General features: G+C 52.9%; 1 protein-coding gene across 7 annotated transcripts in view; it reads right to left on the bottom strand.

The window, feature by feature from the left end:
* The window catches only part of INPP4A (inositol polyphosphate-4-phosphatase type I A), a 115,874-nt gene that overhangs the window by 49,091 nt on the left and 39,845 nt on the right, over positions 1–26,938 (bottom strand). For 5 of the 7 annotated variants that reach the window (XM_052647544.1, XM_052647547.1, XM_052647542.1 and 2 more), the window contains exons 2-4: positions 2,885–2,955; positions 1,586–1,792; positions 993–1,037 (exon numbers count right to left, since the gene is read on the bottom strand). In XM_052647544.1, coding sequence (XP_052503504.1) covers positions 993–1,037; positions 1,586–1,691 — 151 coding nt within the window. In that variant the 5' untranslated portion in view covers positions 1,692–1,792; positions 2,885–2,955. Of the gene's footprint in view, positions 141–992; positions 1,038–1,585; positions 1,793–2,884; positions 2,956–26,938 lie in introns of those variants that run through there. The other 2 variants (XM_052647545.1, XM_052647548.1) reach the window with 2 other exon arrangements.

Below are 26,938 nucleotides of genomic sequence, written 5' to 3'. Positions count from 1 at the left end.
CCGGCCTCTTGTTATGGCTTCTTTCACTTTTCACAGTGCTTCTGAGACGCACCCAGGGGTCTATCAGGGATTTGGTCCTTTTCTCAGCTGAGCAGCCATCCTCTGTATGCACATAACATAGTTAATCTTCCAGCTGATGGACGCTGTTTCCAGTGCTGGTTATTACAAATAAGACTGTGATCAACAAACATACACCCATCCTTGTGAGACATTCAGTTCTAAGAAGGTGGTCTCAGCAGGCTGCAGGGCATGTTGGCCTAGGCAGGCTCCCTGACAGTAACTGGGTGGCCAGCTGACTGCTTTGGCTGGCTTCCAAAGGCCAGCATTTCTGCATCTCTGTGGAGGACTGAGTTTACTTTCACCAGAGAGCGCCTCCAGCCTTGAGGAGTAGCCAGGCAGAATTAGGATGGGAAGGAGGAGGGTGGAAAGGGCGAGGTGGGCATGCCTCACTCAGCAATCTTTCACGGACAGGACGAGGGGAAGAATACCAGCAAGTGCTGGGCCCTGGCAAAGACGCTCCTGCAGGTGAGCCCACAGCGAGCCACGCCACCTGGCTCTGGGCGCGCTCTCACTGAGGCTCCTGAGCGGGGAGCACGCGGGCGTCAGCGCCGCTGCTCATGGAGCGAGGGTCTGAGCGCCAGAGAGTGGCACCACAGGGATAGCAACGCGGCCCTGAGCCCCATGTCCTCACCCCTCCCGCCCCTCCCCGGCGAGGCTGACTCTGCATCTCTGGGGACCCCCTCCTGCCCGCTCCCCACCACCAGCCTGGACGGAGCACACGTGGAGGAGACGGGCGTCCCATGCCGGGCAGCTGAGGGCCCCTCCCATGCGCAGGAGGCTCCCACCGGCCTCTCGGCCTCCCCTTCTCAGAAGCACTTCCGCAGCTGTGGTGGCAGCGACAAGGTCTCTGTACAAACTCCTGCCAGCTGTGGTGCTTTTGTTTTGGGTTTTAAGCTACATGTATATTAACACAAAAAATTAAAGACACCTACCTAAGCTGAATTCTAAAATGGGCTCATCTGGATCTTGTACATTTCCTGGATAGAAGAGAAATGACAGAAAAAAGTCAGCCTTAATCAACTTTCCCCTGCTTTCCGATTTGAGGCAAAAAGCCCAATCACCAGTGGCGACGCAGTAGGCATACATCAAACCAGCAAGCTCTACATTTTGAGCTTACAGTGATGTATTGCTATGTCAGTTACTCCTCAATAAAATGGGATGAGGGGGACCCGACACTCTGCCTCCTCCCAAACTGTTACATGAGATGGTCTGAGAGTCCTAGGAAGTCACGGACCCCGAGACTAAATCCCCTCCCCCGGGCCTGCACATCCACAATGCGAAGGGCTTTTACTATGGTCCGGGCACCTCTCACACAGGCGCTGTGGACACTCCCACATTACCTACTGGCCAGTGAGCCACGGAGGTGCCCACGCAACCTGGAAAACCCCCGGCGGGCAGGTTCCAGGGCATGCAAGTCCCAGGAAGAGGGCTGACTTTCCCTATTCCAGTTCAAACAGGGCTGCCAGGCCCCGCACCCCCCGGTACCACCAAAGCGAGGGCCCACAGGCAGCCTGCTGAGGCTCACCTGCCAGAGAGAGGCCCAGCATGTCGCCTGCCACGTCGATGGTGGAGGCCCGCTGCACCGCACGGGCCCTGGCGCCATGGCGAGGGCTGTGCTCTCTCGCTGCCATGATGGCATTGGTGAGGATGACTTCCTGTTCCCAGGTCAGACCACGCCTGAGTCCCCAGAAGCCCCGGCACCACGCCCGCGTCCCCTAAGGCGGCAGCTGTCCTGGGAAACAGGAACAAACACTGGTTTAAACAAACACAAAAACTCACAGAGAGACACTGTGGCCTCATGCAGAGAGCACGTGACCTACACGGGCAAGATTCAGTGAAGCCAGGGTCCCCGGCAGGTGAGGAGGGGAGAGTCTGACGATCCAGGTCCTGTCTAATCACCTCCTCTGCTCTCACCCACAGGACTCCATAAAGAGAGCACGGTCTCTTACCCAGAGACGACCACATTAAACGATGCCTCAAGCATAATCGTAAACTATGGCTGGGGTTGGCTTTATTATGATTTCCTATTGACGAATCTCAGAGGAGCTTTAAAATGATAAATCAGCTCACTGCCCTCTGTCTTTGAAGGATAAGAGGTGTGGGAAGAGAGAGGTCTGCCGCCCACTGGCCAAAACAGGACAGCGGAACCTGGGGACCAAAGGCACGTCTCCAGCCTTGTTCTCTGCCCCAGGGCCACAGGAACGCCAGCTGTGTCACTTGGGCTTTCTTTCCCATAAGGCACGACCATCTGCGCCTCAGTGGACAGTGCTGTGCTTCGGGCACGGGGTCTCTGGGCAAGGAGCCACCACGGGCTGAGCCGCCCAGATGCTCCGGCCAGCACGGAGCTCGCGCGCTGCTCTGAGAGGCGGCATACTCGGCGGGGAACGGGCTTCAAATTCTTCCAACTCTTTATGCCACCATTCCTGCTATCTCTAGCAGGAACCAACCTTTAGAAGTTCAAATAATTAGACCAGGCAGTAAGGCTGGTTTACAACATCCCCTCAGAGAGTGGAAGAAGACAGAGGAGGAGTAAGCCGGGGAGACCGCCTGCCTCCCCACAAATACATCAATAACTCATCAAAATATGGACCAGCTCCTACAGAGCAACTTCTAAACGACAGCAGAAGACTCCAGGCCTCAAAACAGAAATCCAAGCAAAATTGTAAAGCAATTATCAATTAAAACTAAATAAATATAATTTTTAAAAAAATCCCCTCAAAGGTCCCCATATATCCAGACACCCCGTCTTCTCAAAGGGTGTCAACACCTTTGCATCTGAAGGGCCTGAGTTCCCGCTCTTGGGTTAATTCACCCGGCAACTTACTGGACATGTTTGTCCTTGGGCCAGTAGAGACACGTGGCATCTCTTCACAGAAGCACATCCAAATCCATCATCTAAAAATAGAAAAGTATAAACTTAGCAAGCTGAGCAGACATGAAGTTCTCGGGAATGCTTATTATAACATGTACGTTATTATTTTCGTGCCTAAAAATGGGGGGAGGCCCAGCGTTACTATACGCTCCTGTGTGCCCCACACACCAGTCTAAACTTTTAACTCAGAAACAGATGTTTTGCTCAAAGCCCCAAAGAATGAGAAACAGTGCTCATTCCTGTCCCCCTTCCTGTGCTGATCAGGGGGAGGGGGGCGCCAGCCCTGGAGGGCCTGCTGGGGAGCTGGGATGTGGCTCAGGGAAAGGAGGAGATAAGAGGCTGAGCCCCAGGCTTCCTGCTACAAACGTCAGGCTCTGGGAGATGCTGGGCTCCTCAGAGGCTCTGCCTTCTGGTGACTAAGACAAGGGGGGCTGTACCCACCTGTCAGGGCAGCAGTGAGAAACACACGCGGGAGGACGGGAGCCGGCACTAAAAATGTGGCTCCCGGCCCAGCGCGGCTGCCCGGTCCTGCGAGCCTCCAGAGCACAACACTCGGGCCCCAGCGCAGCACAGCACTGCCAGGCAGACCTCGGCGGCCAGCGTGAGCAGCCGAAACTGCAAACCCCCTCCCCTGCAGGCTGTGTTCCTCCCCCTCCCACGGGGCACCCAGGGACCTTGGGCCTGGGCACGTCAGAGGAGGGCAGTGGCCTGGCTGGGGACACCCCAGAGAGGTCGCCAAGGGGGAGACTAAACAGTGAGCTGACATCACGTCAAAGATCTGCTATGACAATGGATCAGATGGAGAAAGATCTTACAGGACTGAGACCTGTATTTTATAATAACACACAAACTGATCAAAAAAACTCACTAAAAATGCAAGTGGCAAAAGGTATGAATTCACAAAAGAGGGATGCTCATAGAAAATATTCTGGAAAAGTGACCAAACTCAATCATAATAATGAGAGAACGTTAAGTACACCTGCTGCTAAGTCGTTTCAGTCGTGTCCGACCCTGTGCGACCCCACAGACAGCAGCCCAGCAGGGTCCCCTGTCCCCGGGATTCTCCAGGCAAGGACACTGGCGTGGGTTGCCATTTCCTTCTCCAATGCGTGAAAGTGAAAAGTGAAAGGGAAGTCGCTCAGTCGTGTCTGACCCTTAGCATGGACTGCAGCCCACCAGGCTCCTCCGTCCATGGGATCTTCCAGGCAAGAGTACTAGAGTGGGGTGCCACTGCCTTCTCCGTAAGTACACCTAGAGTTATCTAAAGTAGGCTCCTTAAAAAGGTTTTGCTTGTTCTTCTAATGAGAATATGCTTTGCTCGCTGACCTAGGGGAAACTCGACAGAGTTCTCCTACACTACTGATAACATTCTGGAAAGGTCTGAATACTCTAGAAAGCAAGCTGACATTATTTATCAAAATCTGTCAACAATACAAAATTCTCACCAAGGGTCCAGAGATGCCTATCGTTTGTAATGATAAATACAGGAAGCAATCTAAATGCCCAGCTACAGGTAAGTGCATTTCGGAACATCTGTAAGACACACTACTATCTGGCTGCTACAATGATTAAAATGATTAATAAAGGCGACATACACACAAGAAGTTCTTCAACCTCATTAGTCATCAGGAAAATACTAACTGTAACCATGAGATACCTCTGTGCACCCACCAGAACAGCTAAACTGCAACAGTCGGGCAGTACCAAGTGCTGACAAGGATGTGGAGTAAATGGGGCCCTGACACACTGCTGGGGGAGTGTAAGACGGTACAGCCATACCCACACTGAAGATACATAACTCAGAGTGCAACTGCTCACAGAAACGCACACTCAGGTTCACCAAAAAGTGTGTGAAGAACACGCAAAGCAGTAACATTTATAATAAACTAGAGGGACTTCCCCGGTGGTGCACTGGTTAGGAATCCACCTGCCACTGCAGAGGATGCGGGTTGGATCCCCGGTCCGGGAAGAGTCCACGTGCCGCGGGGCAGCTGAGCCTGCGCACAACTAGAACCCACATGACGCAATGAACACCCATGTGTCACAACTGAGACCTGACAGACAAATTAATCAAAAGTAAAGAATACGGATGTTTCTATATTCAGAAAAAAAACAGAAACAATCCAAGTGTCCATCCACAGCGGAATAGACAAAACCACACAGACGACCCTTAGGAACAACGCCAAGGGGGAAAGCCAGACGCACGAGAGCACGTTCCAGGCAACGCCATGGCTGTGAAGTTCGGGCGCTGGGCGGGCGGGCGCGTGGTGTGGGAAGTCGGGACAGTGGTGTCAGTGTCTCCGAGGGGCAGAACTGGCCAGGGAGGGCGTGAGAGGCTGGGGGGGTGGGGGGTTCCGTCTCCTGCTGGATGGTTCTTTGAGTGGATTCACTGTGGGAAAAAATCACTGAGCTGTTTGTGAATGGTCTTCACACCCAATAAAAAGGCTGATCCTTTCAATGGCTGTAAAAGAGTTCATGTCAGCTCTGCACCTCGTGTGTTTTTAATGGATGTCTACCTGTGCTCCGGCTAAAGACATTTAAAAAGAAGGGCCTGGAGGGACAGAGCCAGTCAGGGACCACTTGTCAACGATGGCCATGTCTGGGGGCGTGCCAGAAGCACTTTCTTTCTCAGCTTACTGCCACCCTCCCGAATCACTGAGAACTGCACTCCGCACTGGCCAGAGGCAGAGGTGGCACCCAGAAATCCCCTTACTTGCCCAGCTGCCTGCGCAGCGCGTTACCTGCGTCTCCCCTTCATCGTCGGGACGGGGAGACAGGCCACTGAACAGAGGACCACACCTGCACTCCGAAGGCCTGCCTCCCCAGGAAGGTTCCTCCACCAGCCCAGCCCCGCCTCTCGCAGGGTGCCCACCCAGCCACCCTCCCACCCCAGCCCCTGGAGGGTGGCGGATACCAGAGGCCCTGTGAGACTCTGGATATAGCTTAAAGAGGAACATCTCTAGGCTAATTATATACTCGACAGAGTGAACGGATCAGAGAAGCTTTTAGGTCAAAAGGATCTCAGAAGCTGCTTCATGGTTTTGGGGGGGGGGAGGGGCATCTAATTAAGACCGGCAATTTAAGTCATTAAGACCCATAACACGAAGCTAATTTGCACAGCTGAACTCGACTTCCCTTATTAGTCTCATTAATTTAAGGTAATTCACCTAGGATTCTTCTATTCCCAAGGTCCCTGGTTTCCTCCTATCCCCATTTGAAGACCAGCGCTCATTAGCAAGAAAAATGACATTTAAACAGGACAGAGAGGGCAGGGGAATTGTTTAGAAGGACGTGAATTTTTAGGAAAGCAAGAACTCCTGAAACTAACTGCCTCGGCTCCTCACTCTGTGAGAGACGTGTAACCTCCTCCATCCAACGTCCCTTCCACCACTGGGGACAGGGAGACATGGCCAAGGACGGGGAGGACCCATGGCTCACACAGCGTTGCTCCTGGAGGAGCTGGTCTTGGGAAGGCTTCCCCACCCTCCTTCCATAGAACAAGGCCTGGGAAGGGTCTAGAGGCCCCTCTGGCTCAGGAACCTCTACTGAGCAGGAGCTGAGGGGGAGGACGGCCCCATGGGCATCTGTCAGAACACTGGGTGCAGGGGGAGGGTCTTCTCAAAAGCATCTTAAAATTTTACGAGTTGCATGGATGCAGTCAGAGAAATCCAGGCAGGGTGACTTCCTCAAGGTCACATGGAGGGTAAAGGATGAATGACCAGCCTCAACCCAAGGCAAGAAGCCCCGAGACCACCTGGGGCTGCTCCTCTCCTGTCCCAGCCCTCTGCACTCTATCGCTGGCACCGCAGCAGCGAAGCTCCCTGGTGCCGTGCTCTCCAAGAGCGAAGGTCAGGGAAGGCCTGAGGAGTCAGCACAGCCCCTGAGGAGGAGGCTGGCTCAGGAATCAGAAAGAGGAAGCGCTCTCTCTCACATCCCCATCCAGGATGGGCAGTCACTGATGGATGAGGCGTCACATAGCTCACAGGCAGGAAAATTACTGCTTATAACCCAAGAAGGGACAACTGCCCCTTCCACATGAAGCCTCCCCTGCAGCCAACAGCCTGTTCGCAGCAGAGCAGGACCCCTGCTCTGTGGGGTGGGTCCCTCACCCCTCCCGGGTGAGACTCCTTCCCGTGTCCCCTGCCTCTTGGTTGTAGGAAAACAGGCTTCGTTCAGCTTCCGAGACCCTCCCTGAGTTCCAAAGGACAGATTCAAAAGTTGCTCATCAGAGAGGGGATACAAAAAACAGGGCGGAGCAGTCAAGAAGCAACAGCGCAGCCTTGGGGCAGAGTCCTGACCCCCCTCAAGGAATATCTATAACAAAATGTTTGCATTCTTCTGCTGGAACTAGGGCCCCCACCCCAGGGGAGGACTTCAGGCTGAGCAACAGATTCCTGGAGCACTGCCCCAATATCTCACCATCATGCACACAGTGGAAGATAATGAATGACCTCCTCCCCACCCCCTCAATGATTGTCGCTTTAAAAATGATCACAGTCAAGCAGAAACTTTGTAGTCAGGGCTCCCATTGTGGCTCGGCTGGTAGAGAATCCACCTGCAATGCGGGAGACCTGGGTTTGATCCCTGGGTTGGGAAGATCCCCTGGAGAAGGGAAAGGCTGCCCACTCCAGCATTCTGGCCTGCAGAATTCTGTAGATAGGCCATGGACTATAGGACTGTATAGTCCATGAGGTTGCAGAGAGTCGGACGTGTCTGAGCAACTTTCACTTCACTTTCACTATGAACATGAGTTTGCCATCTCCCCACAGGTTGCCAGCCTGCTAAATAAAGCAGCCTTTCCACTCCTACTGGCACTTGTCTCTCAAGCATTGGCTCTCGGGCGTCAAGCAGCTGACCCTGGTGACGCCCCTCACAGAGGCTCCCTAATCCACCAGCCAGTCTGCACAGCGGGATGGTCCGCTTCCTGTGTGCTGGTGGAATGACCAGCCGGGCACCCGTGTCCTGCAAAGGCCAGACCTCAAGCCCTCGTTTCCTCCATATCCTCCTGGGTGCGGAGTTCAAGCCTAAATATAGACCAGGGGTCTAACAAGCACCTACTAAGAAAACATCAAGGCCCATGACAGACCTCACCTACCTGGCAGGTCCCTCCAGCCCCTTTGCAGGGACAGAGAAAGCTGGGTGACCCGTGCAGAAGGGACACACACCAGCTCAGATGCAGATGGTGAGGTGGTCATGGGATCCTCATTTCCCTGGACTCCCGGCTGCACACAGGGGCCTGGTGGGCAGTTCTACGCCCAGGGAATGTGGAGTCACTGGATGGAAGGAAACTAGGCCCCCGTGACTGCAGAGCGGGAGCAGATCCCCCACCCCCCACCCTGAGCCTCACCTCAGTAAGAACCTTTAACACACAGGCAGTCTCCTGCACTGCAGGCAGTTTCTTTACCTACTGAGCCACCTGGGAAGCAAAGCCAAATATGCCTCCTTCCCACAAAAGGCCAGGAACGCTGCCTGAGGCAAAGGCTCAGGAAATAACTGGGCAGGTAAGGCCGGAGGGCCCAGGGACAGGGACCAAAGCAGAGGGCTCTAAGCAGGCACACAGGCAAGCCTGAGGCTCGGCCCCCTGTGCTCTGGCCTCGACTCCACCAGTCCCAGACACTCTGGTCCACAGGGCCCTCAACACCGGCCATTCCAGGACCTGGAAGCTTGCGCCAACCAGCAGAGGCCCAGAGCTGGGCTGTGCGCCCAGGCGCCTGCTCACTTACTGCTGCTTCAGACCCCTGCTCCTGCAAGAGTGACAGAGCTCCTCCCCGCCTCAGTTTCACCATCTGTATAGCAAGAATCACAGCACCGTAGGATGCCCCGAGGAGCAGCACCTGTGTAAAGAAACCCGTGACAGCCCACAGAGCCTCCAGTGACGTGTGCATTCCTCCCCTAGGCGTTTCCTAATCTTCCACACGCCCAGTCTGCCCTGCACTCGCCCTGGGGCCTCTATGAGCCAAAAAGGCCTTCCCTCCAGCTGAGTCTCAATTCCCCAGCCTCCCTGGGTTCTCCAGCCACAACTCTGCCTCCAGGTCCATGACACTTTGCTGTGCTTCAGCTCAGAGCGATCATAGTTTCAAACAATATCACACAAATTCAGGCCTAACAGCTGTTGCTGGGAAGGAACTGGTGAATGGAGGTCCGTTCTTGGAGGTGGTGGGCCTTGGCGGGGGAGGCCAGGCTCTGCGATCAAGACCTGGTGAGCCACTGGGAGCCAGGGCACCTCCACGGGCCACCTTCCTGTAAGATGAGGATATGACTGCTAGCGGGAGAAGGCCGTGCCCCTCCCCCATCAGAGGGGCGGGTGGACGGAGACCCCACCCCAGCCCTAGGGCCGGACAGCCTGGGATCCTGTTCTCCAGGGGGTGGCCCCACGGCCCCTCTGTGCTGGAGAGAGCCTGTAGGGAGGCCGCCTCCTCCTTCCCCTTTGGGGCAGGGACCCGATCTCACCTACTTTCTGCTCCAGCCCCTGTGCAGAGCAGGGGAGCAGGGAGGGGGTGGTCTCAGGCTTTGACTGGGACACGCCTAAGAACAAGGCCGAGCACATGAGTGAGTTTCAAAACAGCAGTTTGGGGTTGCCAGTACTTAAACGCTGGAAAGTGACGTGTCTCAGAAAGGCAAGCACAGGGAAACAAGAAATGTGCCACAGCTGGTGTATATTCTCACCTGCAGACCCAAACAAGCCGACCCAGGGCCCCAAGGGGCCTGCGCTCACTCAGCAGGGGCCGGTCGATCTGTTCCCCCCTGCGTCCGCCCATTTCCCCAAGGCCTGCTGGCTGACAGTGACACTGAACGGACAGCGAGGCAGTAAGTTCACCCGATTCAGTTAACGAACCTGCCCCGCTAGTTCAATGGATACGGCAGTAGACAGGATTCAGTGCCCTAACCTAGACTCCAACCGACGCACATCTCTGGACTCCAGTGGGAAGAGCGAGGCTCCAGGTGGGCCGCGGATATCCCTCTGAATCAGGGGTCCCCAGCGTCAGGGGTCTGATGCCTGATGATCTGCGGTGGAGCTGACGCGGTAACAACAGAAATAAAGTGCACAGTAAATAGAGCACACTGCAATCATCCCAGAGCCATCCCCCACCCCACACTGTTCCATGGAAGAAGTGTCTTCCGTGGGCCCGATCCCCGGTGCCTGCCGCTGTAAAGGACTGGGTGTGGGGGGCTGTGGGGGGATGTGGAGGGGTGTGGGGGGGAGTGCCCTGAGCAGGACAAGCCCAGGCCCTTCCCGTCCCTGCTCCCCACCCCGCATCGCCTGGCCCCTCAATCCTCCCACCCCGGTCAGCATGGCTCCCTCCTTCCAGCAGCTCCAGCCAACACCCAAATCAGTGCGAGTGCCTGGCCGCCTCTTCCTCTCGTGCCTACGCCCCAACCATCAGTGACTCATGCCAGCAGCACCCTCCCCAGAGGTCCAGACGTCAGCCCGCCTCAGCACGTCTGCCCCGCGGCCCTGGCTTGACAGCCCCTGCAGCCCCTTCTGTCCCCATGAGCACTGTGGCCCCTCCCCCCTCTGGCTGTGGCCTGTGGCCTCCTGGCTCTAGAAGTCCTGGTCAGCTGTCCTCTGTGAGTCCTCCCTAAAAACCAGCTCCTACAGGGAGCCTCAGGCACACCCCGCTTTAAAAGTGCAGCTCAGCCCCAGTGACTCGCCTGCAAACCATGAACCTCCAAGGGACTTTCTGCAGGGACTTACCTGAAACTAAGTCTCTGTGAATAAAAGGCTGACGAGCGCTCATGCTGAGCACCGCAGGCCTGGGTGCTCACCTCTAGAAGGGAGAGGAGACACAGTTTCACAATAAGTGCACGGCATGTGGGAGCATCTCGTCAGCAACACCTCAGGGGCCAGGTCTCGGGGACCCAGAGATGAAGAGGAGGTACCCTCAGAAAACGTATCACAGAGAACATGAGTGGTGGGCAATCTGAGGGCCACGCTGGTGGGACGTCTTCCAAGACCTTCCCTGGCTGGTTCCCCCGCTTCCAGCAGGGGCACCCCGGGTGCTGAACCAGGGATGAACTGACCCCATGTCCTTCACGACACTCCCCTCACCCCCATGCTCCAGGCTCCATCTGCCACCCGATTTTACATCAGCTCCCCAGGATGCCGCGGACAAAGACAGCGCGGCTCCGAGGGCACAGGCCATCGTGAGAGCTGCCGTCAGTGCTGGGGACTCTCCCAGAAGGTCCCGACTGCAACCAGCCTCACGGCCTGCTCCTCTGTCATCTGGGCCACTCGAAGCCCTCACGTAATTAAATGCAAGTCTGTCTCTGTGCTGGCCTCTCGGCAAGACCACAGAAATCCCCAAATACACGTGTTTAGGATGGAAGAAACCATCCAGTATTTATTGATTCCCACTGCCCGTGAAGACATGCATCTCCCAGGGGATCAGAGAGGGGAGGATCAGGGCTTCCCTGGGACCCGGGGCTCAGCGTGTCTGCAGCCTATGAAGGAAAGTGTCACCACAGACCCAAGGCCCCACCCCCAGGCACTCACCCAAAGCTGGGTTCTAGACGCAGCCAGCAGGGAACTCTGGCTCCCAGCGCTGGACTGCCCTGTTCTCTGCCTGAGATGCTGTCTCTTCTCTTTCCACCCAAACCCAAGGCTGTAGGGCCTGGCCTGTGCCTGTCTCTGCCTCGCCCCACCCAGAACTGGCCACCTGGAGGCTGGGCCTTACTCCCTCCAGCCTCCTCGACGGAAGCCCCCCACCGCCGCCCTGTTCCTGTGCTTCTCCCTCGTGGGAGAGGTCTGTGCTCTCAGTGAAGAGAGCAGCCAACGTGGGTGTGGCCGCAGCTGCTCAGGGCTCCTGGGGCCAGAGCGCACAGAGCGGGTGCCCTCCCAGGGCGGTGGCCCACACCCCAGCTGCAGCAGCGCCCTCTGCTCACTGACCCGTCCTGGGGGGCTCAGTGACAGGGCTCCTAGCCTGACCAGAAAACCACACTTGACAGGACCTTGGGCTGCAAGCTGGAGAATCCCACACCGGTGGGTTTAAGCAGAAAAGGTGCGAATTCATAAAGGTCTGGGCTGACTTACAAAACCTGGGCAGGAAAATGGTGGAGCCCACGGCGGCAGCACAGACAGCTCGGCTCTCTCCTCCCCACCGCGCCCCTCCGTGCTGTCCGCCCCTGCTGCCGATGGCCCTGCGCACGTGGTGCGGCCGACAGTCCCCACTTGTTTTTAATTCACCTTTAATTGGAGGATAACTGCTTTACAAATTGTGTTGGTGTCCGCCATACATCAACTTGAATCAGCCACAGGTATACACATGTCCCCCCTCCCTCTGACAGACCCCACTTTCAACTCTCCGGCTGCAGCCACCAAAGAGGTCAAATGCAAGGATCCTCCCCGAGCCCCCACGCTGGCTCTCTCCCAGGGCAGGGGCCCCCTGGCTGGAGGGGACACACTGTAGCACGGGTGCTGCCCTGACACCGGAGCCTATGGGGAGAGTTCCCACTCAGAGGCGGGAGAGGGAGGCTGGACCACATGGTCTCAAGTCACAGCCAAACAGAGAGACCCTGCAGCAAGTGCTTCTTAGCCGTCAAAGAGAGAAGTCACAGAGCTCGCAGCGTTCACTGTCTCACAGTATTCTAAATGGATAACATAAATATGAATTAGGTATAAACGCTTTTCTTGGAACTCTTAAACTAAAGCTAAAAGGGATCTACAAATTAACGACAGACAGAACCCCAACACAAATGAACTCAAGTGTACCTTAATTTAACGTGATAGGTGGGGCTGCTATACAGCAGCCATCACCCAGACAAGACCTTAAGTGACTCCGGAAGGACTATCCTGCCATACCTTCCACCCCATCCTTGCCTGGCCTGAGGCCTGGAAGGCCTGCAATGGCTACTGAGATTTTCCCAGCAGCTGGCTGGTCACAGGAACAGCGGCCCGCAGCCACGGTCCCCCAAAAGGAAGCTGTCAAGCTGGGCAGAGGGCGGGGATGGGGCCACACTCCCTGGACTGTGAGTGGGGACCCAGGGATGGCAGAGCACCCCAACATATTGTTTCGCTCTCTTACATGAAATCAGGAGAGCTGTAGAGAAAAGGGCAGCACACGCCCTGGGGGCTTCTGTGGAAGAACGGGTGCCCAGCACCACCCTCGGGGCCCCGCAGCGGGCGCAAGCACTGTGGCCGTGGACAGGGCGGCCCACTGTCTGTCCCACCCGCCACTCCCGAGTTAGGCTCTCCCTAGACTTGCTATCTGCTGCCTGATTCTCACAAGAGGCCAAGCTTCTCATAACATTTTCAACACGTGCAAGGAGTTCGAGAGAGGAGATGACCACAACCTGCCAGCCCAGAGTGCACCCCCTCCCCAACGGCTGCCCACCTGCCTCACCTGGTCTCGATGGAAAGAAAACCTTCTCAGGGAGAGAATGCCTGCCTAGGTAGCCATGCTCGCTGCCTGGCAGCGTATGAGTCAGGACCCAGGCTCACGGGGCCAGAGGGCTTGTCCAAGGTCAGGAGCTTCAGAGGGAAGTCAAGACCAGAAGATGGGTCTTCCTAGCCCAGTCTCTGTCCCAAAAGCAACACAGAGCACCAGGACCAGTCATCTAAGCGACAGGCAGACGCTAACAAAAGGCACAAGCTTGTCCACTCACAGAGGCCCTCGGTCTTTAAGCCCTTTCACAAGTCATCGTTTTCGTCTTACCAGCTTTATTTGGAACATTACTTTCTTTACTCCATCCCTTTCCAGGACCTCCTTCGAAGGAAATATTTCAGATTCAAGACACACTAGACAGAATGTCCTTCTCTGTCACCAGCCACAATCCTTACAAGTGCCTTCTCTGGTTAACCAGTCCTGAGCCCGTGTCCGGCTTTCGGTCAGCACCACAGACACGAGCGATGGAACGGGTCTTCTTAGAGAAGGCAAGAGAGAACTCTGGGATGAGAACAGTGTCTTTTATTGGGGGGGGGGGGGGTGGCATAATTTCATGTTTGGGCTCCTAAGCTGAGATTAAGCTTCTTGACAAAGATAAACTGTTTTTGTCAAAATATTTCAAAATAAATTACTTTAAAAAACACAAAGTGAGCAGGATGAACAGACAAAACTAGCCAACAATACTGACACTGAAACTTAAAACATATATATATGTGCGTGTATGTGTATACACACATATACATAAAATGTTGCATATTTCTCATGGTGGAGACAGGGTTTGTAGAATACCATAAAGTCATGTTCTATTTCAGTGGGAAAGTAGGATGAAAAATACACTGACCCCAAAGTCAGCAAGTCATCACTCCGGCCCTACTTTTGGTGCTGACACTTTAACAGAATTAGCAGGGGTTGCTCTGCTCTTTGCAGGACTACTGTGGTTTCCTCCTCTGAGCTGCCTCCAGCAGGTTTGATTCGTTCTCTATAGAATGTCCCGGTTTAGCCAGTGAACAATGTGCCAAGCAGCTTGAGGAAATAGTCACCGGGCTGCCCCCAGCTCACACTGGTGGTACACACTCCAGAATTCAAGAATAATACACATTCCTCCCCCTCCTTACGAAACGTGCACAACACTCTTCAAGTTTTTCCAAGGAGTGTGAACCGGCATGTCACTCGGGCAGCGGCCTGACACATGATCGTAGCAGACCCTATGTGGAGACACACAGGTCTTGACCAACGCTAACCCACCCAGGGACACCACTGTCCCAAAGACCCGCCTGGATTCCTCACAAACCTAATGCCAGCGCACCCCCAGCAGAGAAGCTGGACTCCCCCTTCAGGCCCGACCCGATGGAGCTGCAGCTGCTGGCGAGTGAGCAAGCAGAAAGCCAGGCTTTGGTTCCATTCGCTAGAAAACAAGTTGTTAGCGCAGGACTTCAGCTTCCCAAACTCCATTCTAGTGGAGCTCTGGGAAAACACAGGCGGGTCCAGCTCCCAGAGCTGACCCATCAGAAGGCCTCAGGCTCTCCCCAGGTTCTGGGGTTTGAGCACCGGCCTCAGACCACACGGCGCTTCTGATCAGCCGCGTGCACGGGCAGCCCGCCGCCAGCTCCTGCTGGGTCCCGCACTCCAGCACCTTCTGCAGGACGCTGTGTGCGCCTGACGAGGCATGGCAAGTCCACGCCGCTGTCACGCACATTGCCTTCTGGACGACCACAGCCAGAGCAGGCCTGACCGCAACTGGAAAGTTCATGTGCTTCAGATGACATGAGCAGGGAGGGTTGAGTTCATTGCTTATTTTTTCAGTTTATTTTTATAATCACTAGGAGAGCTTGTTTTCTAAGCCAGAAGCGTCAAAGTTGGCCTTTTATTCATGAGAGACTAAAAACTGTCTGAGCAGAAACATTATTCCATAAAGGGCTAGAAATGCGAAGCATCACCACAGATCAATGAAATGCCGGGAAGACAGTTATTTCTGGAACAAGGCAGTGAGCCAGGAGACTGGGATGACCAGCCAGCCCCAGGCCTTCCAGTGGGCAGCACCCAATCAGGCCGAGCTCACCTTCTGCGCCAACAAACCCAAACCGGAGGGAGATGTCCCGGGCTACACGCTGCGGGGCGCCCCGCGGGGCACTCGTCCTGTGCGCTGCACCACGTGGGGGTCTACTGGGGGTGCACCGGCTGCTCCTCCAGCTGCAGCCAGGGACACGACCGGGTGGAGAACACAGAGCAAGCTCCGACAGGACTTCAGGGCCCCGGGTTCACACAGGGAATACAGGGCAGGCTCCTCTGTGACAGGTGACCTCTCCAGCTTCAGCTGCTCAGCTGTGTTACTCGGCTGCGATGCAACTGAGACGGGGACTCGCTCTGTGGCTGACGGGCAGGGAGGCGGGCGTGGCCCACAGGAGAGTCCTTTCTTGCCCACACTTCACCTGGGCACCTGGGCCAGGAGGTGGGGGCTTGGCCAACAGAGGTCAGCGGCCCCCACCCCCCGACCAGGGCTGCCCTCCCGTCTCCCTTTGCCCACCCTTCCCTCCCAGAGCCAAGGGGAGACTGGCGTGGGGGAGAGGGCCCACGGCTCCCCCTTTCAGGCCGCCCCCCAGAGATGGCCTGGAACCCCATCCTGACCAGGGTAAGGAGGAGCCTCACTGAGGCCTTCCAGCGGCCTCTCCCACGGCAGTCTGGCCGTGGCTCTGAGTGCAAAGCCAACAGTGGCAGGGACGACGAGAACTCAAGAAGGTGATTTAGAAAGAGAGCTGAGGGCAGTGACTGGAGCCCCAGGTGTTTCTCAGGGTGGTGCTCAACGCTGCCCCAACCGAGTGCAGGTTGGGGGAGCCCCAGCAGGCAGGTCAGGCGCCATCCACACCCAGTTCATGCTTAACAGCACACCAGCCAGTTCATGCCACAGCGCCCCAACCTCCAGTGAGGGCAGGCCGACAGGTGCAGACCGGGGCCGGGGCAGAGAGCAGCTCTGCCCTCCACTGGCAGGCCTGGCCCAGTGGCCCTCGACCGCCTCCACCACCCCCTCTCCCCGCTACACACACACCAAGTGATCCTGGAGCCTGCAACCTGGAACAGCAGCTGTTCATTCATGTGTCCAACAGGCACTATGGGGGAAACCAGGTGAATCAGAAGTGCCCCTGCCTACAAGCTCCTGGCAATGTAACAAAGGAGTAAGATGTCCAGACAACACCCAGACGAAAGGAAATGTAGGCCCTGGGCTGTAGGGGTGGTGAGGAAGGGAGATGGCCCAGATGCAGCGTGGATAGCGCTGACTGCAAAGGCCCAGGCTCGCTCAGGGACAGTCACTTCAGGGGGACAGGGAAGCCTGTGCTGCCGGGAACGGACCGCCCGGGCTGCAGGGCCAGGACGGGGTCAGTGCGAGGGAGTCCCTGACACCAGGCCCCAGCGCTGGGGTCCAGACCGCAGGCGACGCAGAGCGCTCCTGCGTACTCCTGAGCTCTTGTCTTGGGCTTCTGAAAACAAACCCTTCGCTCCCTCGGTACAAACCATCTCAGACCTCGTAAGGCTGGGTCAAGGTGGGGACCAACACATAAAGCACAGCGCTCTGTCCCGGCAGGTCTCCAGGGGGCCCAAAGGCCATTTTGTCATCAGGACAAGAGTCAGGACAGGCTCCCCAGCTCTGAGGGAAGCGCAATTCAATTCTGCAAATAAAAAGTGAAACCCAACAAGGCAACAACCACAAAAGGAACTAAAACCGCTTAGTAACTGAAGAGGCCAAGCAATTTCTGGCCTATGAGCCATTTTCGCTTTTGAGAGGCCCCCTCCACGACCACGCCCTAGGCCAAGAGGGATGTGAGCCTTCAAGGAAGCTACCAGAAGCATCTTTCCTTTCTTTCTTTGTCCCCTTGTTCCAGAAAGATCCCTAGGGTGGTTGTGCTTTTTGTTTAGAAAAAGAATGCTAACAAGAATAGCTGTGAAAAAAAAAAAACTGTCCGGATATAACCTTTAGGGTTATTTCTTTGTCTCTGAAATTCACAGTTGAGTTCTATGGTGTAGAGAATGCATTGAGAAAAAAGGCCCCCATAACGCATCTCCCTGGCACATACTTCGTGTAAAATTACCATGACCAAGAGCAGCGACAGTGAAAACTAATTAAAAGCTCTACTTGTGCTTTCACTTTAAAAAAAAAAAAAAAAATTCTTGGGAGTTGGATACTAGAGATCAGGGAAAATATGCCTTCAAAATCCATGTTTTAGATTTGTTCCCATCTCCCACTAGAAGAAATGTGTAGAAAAACTAAAAGCCGAAAGCTGGCCTAGAGCAAGGTACATCCTCCAAGACACCTAGGCCCTGACCCCTGGGGAGCAGTCAGAACCCTGGCAGAGAGCCAGGACCTCCAGCGCATGGAATGTCCTCCTCCTTTGGGTGACTCAGCCAGACCCACACAGGCACCCCCGGCACCCCAGGACCATCATCCCACCCACTCACGGGGGTAAGCAGAGCAGCTTGGGAAGGGGCCGGGTGCACACCCATCAGGCAGGGACTGACCCGAAAGGAGCAGGCGCCAGTGCATCCACCTGACGTCTGGGGTCCCTCAGACACCCTGACACGCTGCTCACAGCAGCGGTGCAGCTGCCAGCACCACGCCACTGCGCGGAGCGCAACCACAAGCAAGAGCAGAGAAACTCAGCGAAATACCAATGACCCCGAGTCAGGGTCTTGGCTGCTCTGGGTTTTATCTCAGCCATCAGACCTCAGGCAAATCACCAACTCTGGGCAGCTGTGTGCCCATCCATGTATACTGAGAGAAGGCAACTTGTCATTTCCCTTCATGGGTCACAGTCTCATCATGGCAAAGGGGCTTACATAACTAAGTGAAGCTATGAGCCATGCTGTGCATAGAGAAAGCAAGGGAATTCAAGAAAAACATCTATGCCACAGCCTTTGACTACATGGATCACAACGAACTGTCGATAATTCTTAACGAGACGGGAATATCAGACCGCCTTACCTGTCTCCTGAGACACCTGTACGAAAGCCAAGAAACAACAGTTTCAAAAGAACGTGGAATGATGGACTGGTTTAAAATTGGGAAACGAGTCCCACAAGGCTGTATACTGTCACCCTGCTTATTTAACAGAGTACATTATGTGAAATGCCAGGCTGAATGAATCACAAGCTGGAATCAAGATTGCTGGGAGAAATATCAACCATCTCAGATATGCAGATGATACCACTCTAATGGCAGAAAGTGAAGAGGAACTAAAGAGCCTCTTGATGAGGGTAAAAGAAAAGGGTGAAAATGTTGGTTTAAAACTCAGCATTCAAAAAACGAAGATTACGGCATCCAGTCCCTTCACGTCATGGCAGACAGAAGGGGAAAAAGTGGAAGCAGTGACAGATTTTATCTTCTTGGGCTCCCAAATCACTGTGGACGGTAACTGCAGCCACGAAATTAAAAGACTCTTGCTCCTTGGAAGGAAACCTAGGACAAATCTAGATAGCATATTAAAAAGCAGAGACATCACTTTGCTGACAAATCTGCATTGTCAAAGCGTTGATTTTTCCAGTAGCCATGTACGGATGTGAAAGATGGACCATAAAGATGGCTGAGCACCAAAGAACTGATGCTTTTGAATTGTGGTGCCACAGAAAACTCTTGGGAGTCCCTTCGGACTGCAAGGAGATCAAACCAATCAATCCTAAAGGAAATCAATCCTGAACATTCATTGGAAGGGCCAATGCTAAAGCTGAAGCTTCAATACTCTGGCCACCTGATGTGAAGAGTCGACTCACTGGAAAAGACCCTGACGCTGGGGAAGATTGAAGGCAAAAGGAGAAGAGGGTGGCAGAGCATAAGATGGTTGGAGAACATCATTGACTCAATGGACATGACTTTAAGAAAATTCTGGGAGATGGTGAAGGACAGGGAAGCCTGGCATGCTGCAGTCCACGGGGTCACAAAGAGTTGGACACACTTCGTGACTGAACAACGGTAACGTGTCGTTTCGTCCGTCAGATGTTAAGCAATAAACGACCATATCTCTATTAAAAAAGAAAGAAAAGAAACAGAAAAAGGAAGTGTGTGTAAAGGCTTTGCAGATCACAAGTTAAATTTAAGTGACCCTATGCCTTGCTAAGAGTCAAATGAGACACAAAGGCAAAAATGCACTGAAAAGGCAGGAGTGAAGATTGAACCTTTAAATGACACCTTCTTTCCAGAGGATGGCACAGCCTGGGGTGTGGGCATGGGGCGGCTTCCGCAGGAATTAGATCTGGGCCTGCCAGTGACGCCTCCTGTGGCTCCCCCAGGCCCACGGCAGACGTGGAGAGATTCTGCTGGGCATCAGGTCCAAGCTCACTCAAGCCACAGCCTGAGGGGGCGGTCTGACACCCTCAACCTGCTCGCTAAAGGTCATGAGTCTTGCCAAGAAAGATACTTCTTCTCTACAAAGAAGGATCTGTCCCTCTTGTCCTTGAAAAGTTACAACTCTCTATGTGGGGACGGGGCATATATAGCAATGCTCTCCACTTTCTGCTACGAATCCAAAACTACCCTAAAAAAATGAAATTAATTTTTTTTAAAAGATCTTCTGACACTAACTCCAAGGGAGTTTTTAATTTCCCTGCCCTAGATGGCCTAGAAAAAAAAAAAGAGGGAGAAATAATCATGAGAAAACGTACACACGAATTAGCAGTTAAGCCTTTTAAGGCATAAATTCTAGAGTTCCGTATTCATCCGATTTTCTTGGAGCAACGTTCTGAAAAGCCCTGAAATTTCAAATAAAGTCAAATAAATATAGCACTCTGCAGATCTTAAACAAGGCTGGCTGAGAGGATTAAATGATGTACCCAAAGAAAGGTTCACAAAGAGAGACTGCAAAGCAACTCTAAAAATACTGTGTGCCACAGTTTTAGAGTTTTAGAAAAACGGGATCAAAATGTAAGGCAAACCTGGCATTTCTGGGATATCTGCTGCCAGCCAACCTTGTTCTGGGCACATTACCATGCCCACCACTCAGTCACTCAGATGGCTTCTGCCTCCAGGCTGGTCATTACATAGATCTGAAGGAGGTCAGAGAGAAGACTGTGTCCAAAGCAGCCTCTTTACTCGCAATTATCTCGCACGTCTGTATTTCTGAGTGGGACTACTTTCCCAGCTCCTCAGTGGACCAGTCTGGCAATAACATGGTGGGGATCAACAAAGAACCCTGAGACTCCACACTGGCCACGCATCCGTCTGCCCGGGTGGTCGTAACACAGTATCACAGAAGGGGGGACCTAAACATCAGACACGTTTCCTCACAGCTCTGGAGGCTGGACGTCCAGGATCAAGGCTGCTGGCAGGCTCTCCTGAAGCCCCTCCCCTGGGTGTGCGCACGGCATCTTCTCCATGTCCTCACATGGACTGTTCTCTGTGCCCCTCCCCGGCGTCTCGTCCTCTTCTTATAAGGTGTGTGCGCGTGCTTAGTCATGTCCAACTCTTCACAACCCCACGGACGGTAGCCTGCCAGGCTCCGCTGTCCAGGGAATTTTCCAGGCAAGAAAAATAGAGTGGGATGCTATTTCCTCCGCCACCAAGCCAACTGGATGAGGGCCTATTCTTATGACCTCATTTAAACTTAATTAACTCTTTAGAGATGCTATCTCTAAATACCAGAAATGGCCTTCTCCCTGTCCTCCTTCAGCTCTACTTAATCACCAGCCTGGTGGCAGAGGCCTCCGAGTGGCCGTGGGTCTGGCGTGCACAGTGATGCCCCTAGAACAGGGTCGCCTGGCAGGAGCTATTTCGGAAATGCCAGGTTTGCCTTCCAGACCTTAGGAGTTAGGAGCTCAACATGCGAATCTGGTGGGGGGTGGGGGAGACACACATCTCAGACTATGACAGCACGCCTGCACACCAGATGGTGCCTGGCGTTCTCTGATCTAATACACTGCACAAGCCCAGCAGCTACGCTGGCGGGTGCTGCCAGGAAGAGGCCAAGGACCGGCCCTGGTAAAGCGACCCCTCTTCCTGCTCACAAAGGGTACACCCTGACACTGAGGCAGAGGCCCTGAACCCCCCCACTTCCCCCCCCATGTCAGACCTCTGGGGAGCGGGGAGCTGTGCTTAAGTACTTCCCAGTCATTATCTGGGTGCCCAAGGTGACCTTTCTGGCATTTCAACCCACTGTCAGAGATGGAAAAGCGACCAATACTAGGTCACAAGGTCACAACAACCGCAGGTCATAAACTCCAGGCCCCAAGCAAGCACCTCCCTCACTCCAGAGCTGCTCCTTTATCTTTACAGCCTCCTGGTCAGGTGTGTACATGTTCTGAACACATTTAAGATACACTTTTGACCAAAAGACCCAGGATAAATGGGAGACAGATGAGGGCTCTATCCAGAGAAAGCTAATAAAATCTCTTTTCATGAATTAAAGAAACACAGGTGAGCTCTATGTTTAGTTTATACCCTTATAATAAACACCATTGGGAGGCAGCAAGGGCAGAGGCGTCTCTGGCTTTTTCGTCCCTCTCCTCCTCGTTTACCGCTTTCCTTCATACTAAGTGAATATTCGCCAGTGTAACCTTTAAGTCCTCTACCCACCTAATTCCAGTGAGATATGGAAACACCGTTTCTATACCGTTCTATTTCTTTTTCTTTCTGTTCAATTACTGTTACACACATTATTCTTATATATATTACAATCCCCTAAAGAGACTGTTATCCTTTCTTTATATAATTTCATGTTTTCAAAGAAGTGAGAGAAGGGAAGCAAGTATATATTCACACAGTTTGTTACATTCATCTTATTATTCACTATTTCTGGTTCTCTTCCTATTGTCCTGTGGAAATTCCTTATACCAATACAGTTTTGCTCTCATATGCTTCCTTTATGCTGTTACTATCAAACATATTACTTTTTAAATGTCCTAGGCCCAAGAACAAAGTTATATACATTTTACTTTAAAAAGATGTTTTTAAAAGTCAGTTAAGAAAGGAGAGATATATGCATTTACATTGTCTCATATAATTATATAACTTAGCACTCTGTCTTCCTCATATGGATTTGAAGAATCATCTGTGGTCATTTGCTTTCAGCCCAGAGGAGTTCCTTTATATTTTCTGTAAGGTGGGTCTGCTGACCACCAATTCTCTGGGGTTTTTTTTCACTTACTTTTTCCATTGAAAATATCTTTATTTTACCTTCATTTCTGAGAGACATTTTTGCTGGATATAAGATCCTTGGTTGGCGCCTTTTTTTTTTTCTTTCAGGACTTTGAATATGCCATCCACAACTCTGCCTCTGGTCTCCGCTGTTTCCAATAACAGAAGTCTGTTAATCTTACCGAGATTCTCAGTAAAACTGAGTCATTCTTCTCCTGCTGCTTTTTTGGATTTTTCCTTTGTCTTTCCAACATTTTTTTTTCACTATGAAGGGCCTGGGTGTGGATTTCTTTGTATTCATGCTACTTGGGAGAGTTCATTATGCTTCTTGGATGTGGAGATTGTTTTTTGATCAAATTTGGGAAGTTTTCAACAAGATTTCTTCTCATATTTTTTTTCTGTTCCTCTCTCTCCTCTCGCAAAACTTTTATTACATGCACTTTCTTGAGCTTCATGGTGTCCCACATTTCTTGAGGTTCTGTTCATTTTCTTCACTTTTTTCTATCACTTGAACTGCATAATCTCTATCACTCTATCTTCAAGTTCACTTATTCTACTTTCTTCTAGTTAACATCTACTGTTCTGGTCCTCTGAATTCTTCATCCTGGTTATTTTACATTTCAACTCCAGAATTTCCATTTAGTTCATTTTATAGTGTTTTTTATTGGTATCCTCTAATTTATCAAATATTGTCATCAGACCTTTCTTAACTTCTTTAAGTGTGATTTCCCTTGGTGGTGGTTTAGTTGCTAAGTCACATCCAACTCTTGTGACCCCACAGACTAGGCCATCAGGCTCCTCTGTCCATGGGACTTCCCAGGCAAGAATACTGGAGTGGGTTGCCATTTCCTTCTCCAAGGGATCTTCCTGACCCAGGGATCTAACCTGGGTCTCCTGCATTTCAGGGGGATTCTGTTATATTTACAACAGCTGCTTTAAAGTCTTTGTCTGTTAAACCCAACATCTGGGCCTTCTTTCAGGTAATTTCTGATGCTTAAAAAAAAAAAAATCACACTTACCTATTCCTTTGCAAGTTATCCTTTTCTCTTAAAAATTAGACCTTGTAGGCAATATACAGCCACAGTTCTGAATGCTGATATTCTCCCTGCAGGGCTTGTTTCTGAGTGCTTATTTTTCCAGTGACTCAGCTGAACTATTAATAGTTTAGTCGAGCCTATCCCCTCATGACTCCCTACTTTTCCCAGTGTGCAGCCTCGGATGGTGTTCCTCAGGGGACATGGCCTTGGGTGTGCACAGTCTCCCTGGGATGACAACGGTTTTATGGGGCTTTCTTTTTCTCTTCCCTGATCTCTCTGTGAAGCTCCCTGCCTCTGAGGTTATTAGAGCCAGCTGTATGGATCCATGAATTGCTGGCTGATTATTATTTTTGACAATATTCTGGGGCATCAATTGCTGTGCAGCCTCATCAGTTAACTGCAGGCCTTTTTGCAGGAATAATTCTAGATGTCAGTGTTTGAGGCTTGTTCTGACCTCAGGAGGGCTCTTCTTGGCTCTCTCTCTCTGGTTTTTGCTCGAGTTCTGGCTGTTGCTAACATGGAGTTACTGGCCTCTTGTTTCTACTGATGACCAACATCTCCTTGTCTTGTTCCTGACAGCATGCTCACATCTGAACTTCCTGTTCTCTGTTACACATAAATTCAGTACCTTTGGGGAGAGTGTCAGAGCTTTCTGTCCTTACAGCTAACCTCTCTTCCTCAGCAAGTCTCTGAGTCCCTGCTCTAGGGCTGGGGTCAAGGGCAGTGGCTCATTTCTCTCAGAGTGACCCATACATTATGAATGGAGTGCTGGGTGGAGGCAGCAGCTTTTGACGCCTTTTTTTTTTTTTTTTCCTGGCTGCAGCACACAGCATGCAGGATCTTCCATGACCAGGGATCAAATCTGCATACCCTGCAACAGCCCTGGGCCTGCCATCCCATCTGCGGTGTGGGGAAGAGGATGAACACCACTGAACACGTCCATGACGGGGCTCAAAGGGGCCTCTCACCTGGGGCACAAGGGCCGCTTGCTTCCATCTGAAACGCACCCAGCTTGCTGCTCCTTTTCCGGCTACGTCTACTTGTGATGCTGGCTCTGCTCTCTTCACCTACCATCAGGCTGAGCAGCTTCCAGTGGTCTTGTCAACCGAAACCTGCTGCTTCTCCCTCACTAGGAGGCTTGGAAGCCAAACCGTCCAGATGAGATTGTGTGCGTGTGTGTGTGCGTGCGTGTGTGTGTGCGTGCGTGTGCCAACACTCAGATGAGAGCATCCCCTGGGTGGGGCCTTGGGGACCCCACGGCACTCGTCTACCTTCTGCTGTCCAGGCCCCACCCAGCACTGGGTCTATGGCTGGGGGGTCATGAAACGCTCCTATGTCAGGGAACTGGTTGTGAAAGCAAGAGGCCTTACCTCAAATGTAAGAACCACCAGCCCTGCCATGTTACTACAGCCATGTATGAAAACCTCTGAAAGTGCACAAAGATCACCTCCCATTCCCTTGTGGAAACACTATTTGTGATGAACTAGGTCTCAGCTGCAATTAGCTATGGATGGAACTCACTGTTCCTGCTACTGTCTATGTGATCCAGTTTGGGGCTTTGATTTTTACTCCATCACATAAGGAAATGCAACTTTGTTTTTCACCACCATAGTTTGTTTTTGTTTTTGTTTTTTTGTTTTTAGTTAATAAGTTGGCATAAAAATGCTTCTCTTCTTTGGGAAGTGTTTTATTTTGTTCTAAGTAAGAGTACACAGTACTATAAAAAACAGTTTTGGAAAACAAACCCTCCATGAGCTGCTCTGACACCCAAGGTGCCAAATATCCCACGTCAGTGTGTTCTTCAGCCACCGCAAGCACAGCCTTCCCACCCACCACTTTCCTGGTGCCCCCAGCAGGGGCAGGAGGTGAAGCGCCCTGGGTTCCCACCTCACTGACGCAGAGGCACTGGTGTCAAGGGCCAACGTTGATTCTAGGGCAAGGAGAAGGGGAGTCCCAGTTTCAGATGTGATGAGAGAAGGCAGGTATCTCCATGAGGATGATAACGGAGTCAGGACTGGACCGACCCCAAGTGCCTCTGGAAGCACCTCATGTCAGACCAGTGAGGTGTCCAACTCTCTTCCCCAAAACCCAAGCTCTTCCTCTGTATGTAACCGTGACACCACAGCAGGGAAGGGGGCCTGTGCGAGGGCCAACTGAGAGGACTACTGTGGGGTCCCAGCCTGCCTACGCAGGCTCCATTCTCCAGAGCAGGCACCATTCCTGATTTCAAAACTGGTTCCCTGACACAGGAGGGTTTTGTGAGACCCCAGCCACAGACCCAAAGACAACACTCAGACAAAACTCTCCTCTCTTTTTAGAGACTCCTGTGTGATAAGCAGTCCAGTCTGACAAAGGGAGCCGGCAGAATAACCCAGCCCCTCAAGAGGACTCCTCCCCTCCCTGGGACTAACGGCACAGCCCGGGCTTCCCTCTTGCTTCCCCCTAGTCTTCTCCATCTCAGCATCGGCATCCCCATCGTCCTCCACACGGTTCATGCCAAAAGCAAGGCGCCTTCCTCGCTTCATCTCTCGCTCCAACTCCAGCCCAGATCTGGACACTTCTCACCATCACCACAGCCCCTGCAGGGTCACACGAGTTCTGGGTAAGCTCCATCACCCTGGGCCTTGCTAGACTGTCCATGTCACCCCACAGGCACGTGGATCCCACAAGGATGTTAATTCAATGCAGAAGGAGTGGAAAAGGCAGGCAGAACTTGGTGGCCGTGTGGAGCGATGATGGAAAAGCCTGACACAAAATATCGTGTCATCCAAAGACAAAACTCAAATAGTTCAAGATGCGCCCACACCATCTCCCTCCCAGAAACAAGTCACACCCGGAGCTGGGGTGGGGGGCATATTCGCAGGCACTCTCTCAGCCTCAGCAAGAGGAGAAGCAGGGTTCGCTCTGCCAGGCAGAGAGCATTGGGGTTAAAGCTCTCTCAGGAGGAGACTGTCAGAGGAGTTCCAGCACAGCACACAGAAGCCCCAAGAGAAAAGACCCTAAACCACCCGTTCTGATGGTGGTGCCCGGGCAATCCTGAGTCCATCCATCACTCAGCATGAGGGCAGCTCCCCGTGCCAACAGGCAGGACATCACGGCCGGCCGGGCCACGTCCTTGGGATGTGCCTGCACCCTTCTGCACCTCAACACTTTCAGCCCCCGAGTCAGCCAGAAGATGATGGCCAAATCCCTCGCCGCCTCTCTTGAGACGAAATCCAGCATTTCTAAGTCAACGAGTCACCTGCACCCACTGAAACTTGAGCTCACGTTCCCTTCAGAACGGGCTTCTCCTGCATTCTCTCCCCTTGAGGCCCACCATTCTCAGGAGCTCAGACATTTCTGGCATGGCTTCCGAACCATCAAGCACGCTATGCACTCACTGGGCTCTGACTGCTCTCCTTTCAAGATTTCTCTGCCTTCATAACCCTTTTCTCTCTACTCCCGCTTCCAATTTTCTCTCTACAGCCCACACAGG

Source organism: Budorcas taxicolor, chromosome 11, assembly GCF_023091745.1.
Source record: "Budorcas taxicolor isolate Tak-1 chromosome 11, Takin1.1, whole genome shotgun sequence".
Lineage (NCBI taxonomy): Eukaryota > Metazoa > Chordata > Mammalia > Artiodactyla > Bovidae > Budorcas > Budorcas taxicolor.
Note: the sequence above shows the minus strand (reverse complement) of the source record. Positions and strands in the feature narration are given on the sequence as shown.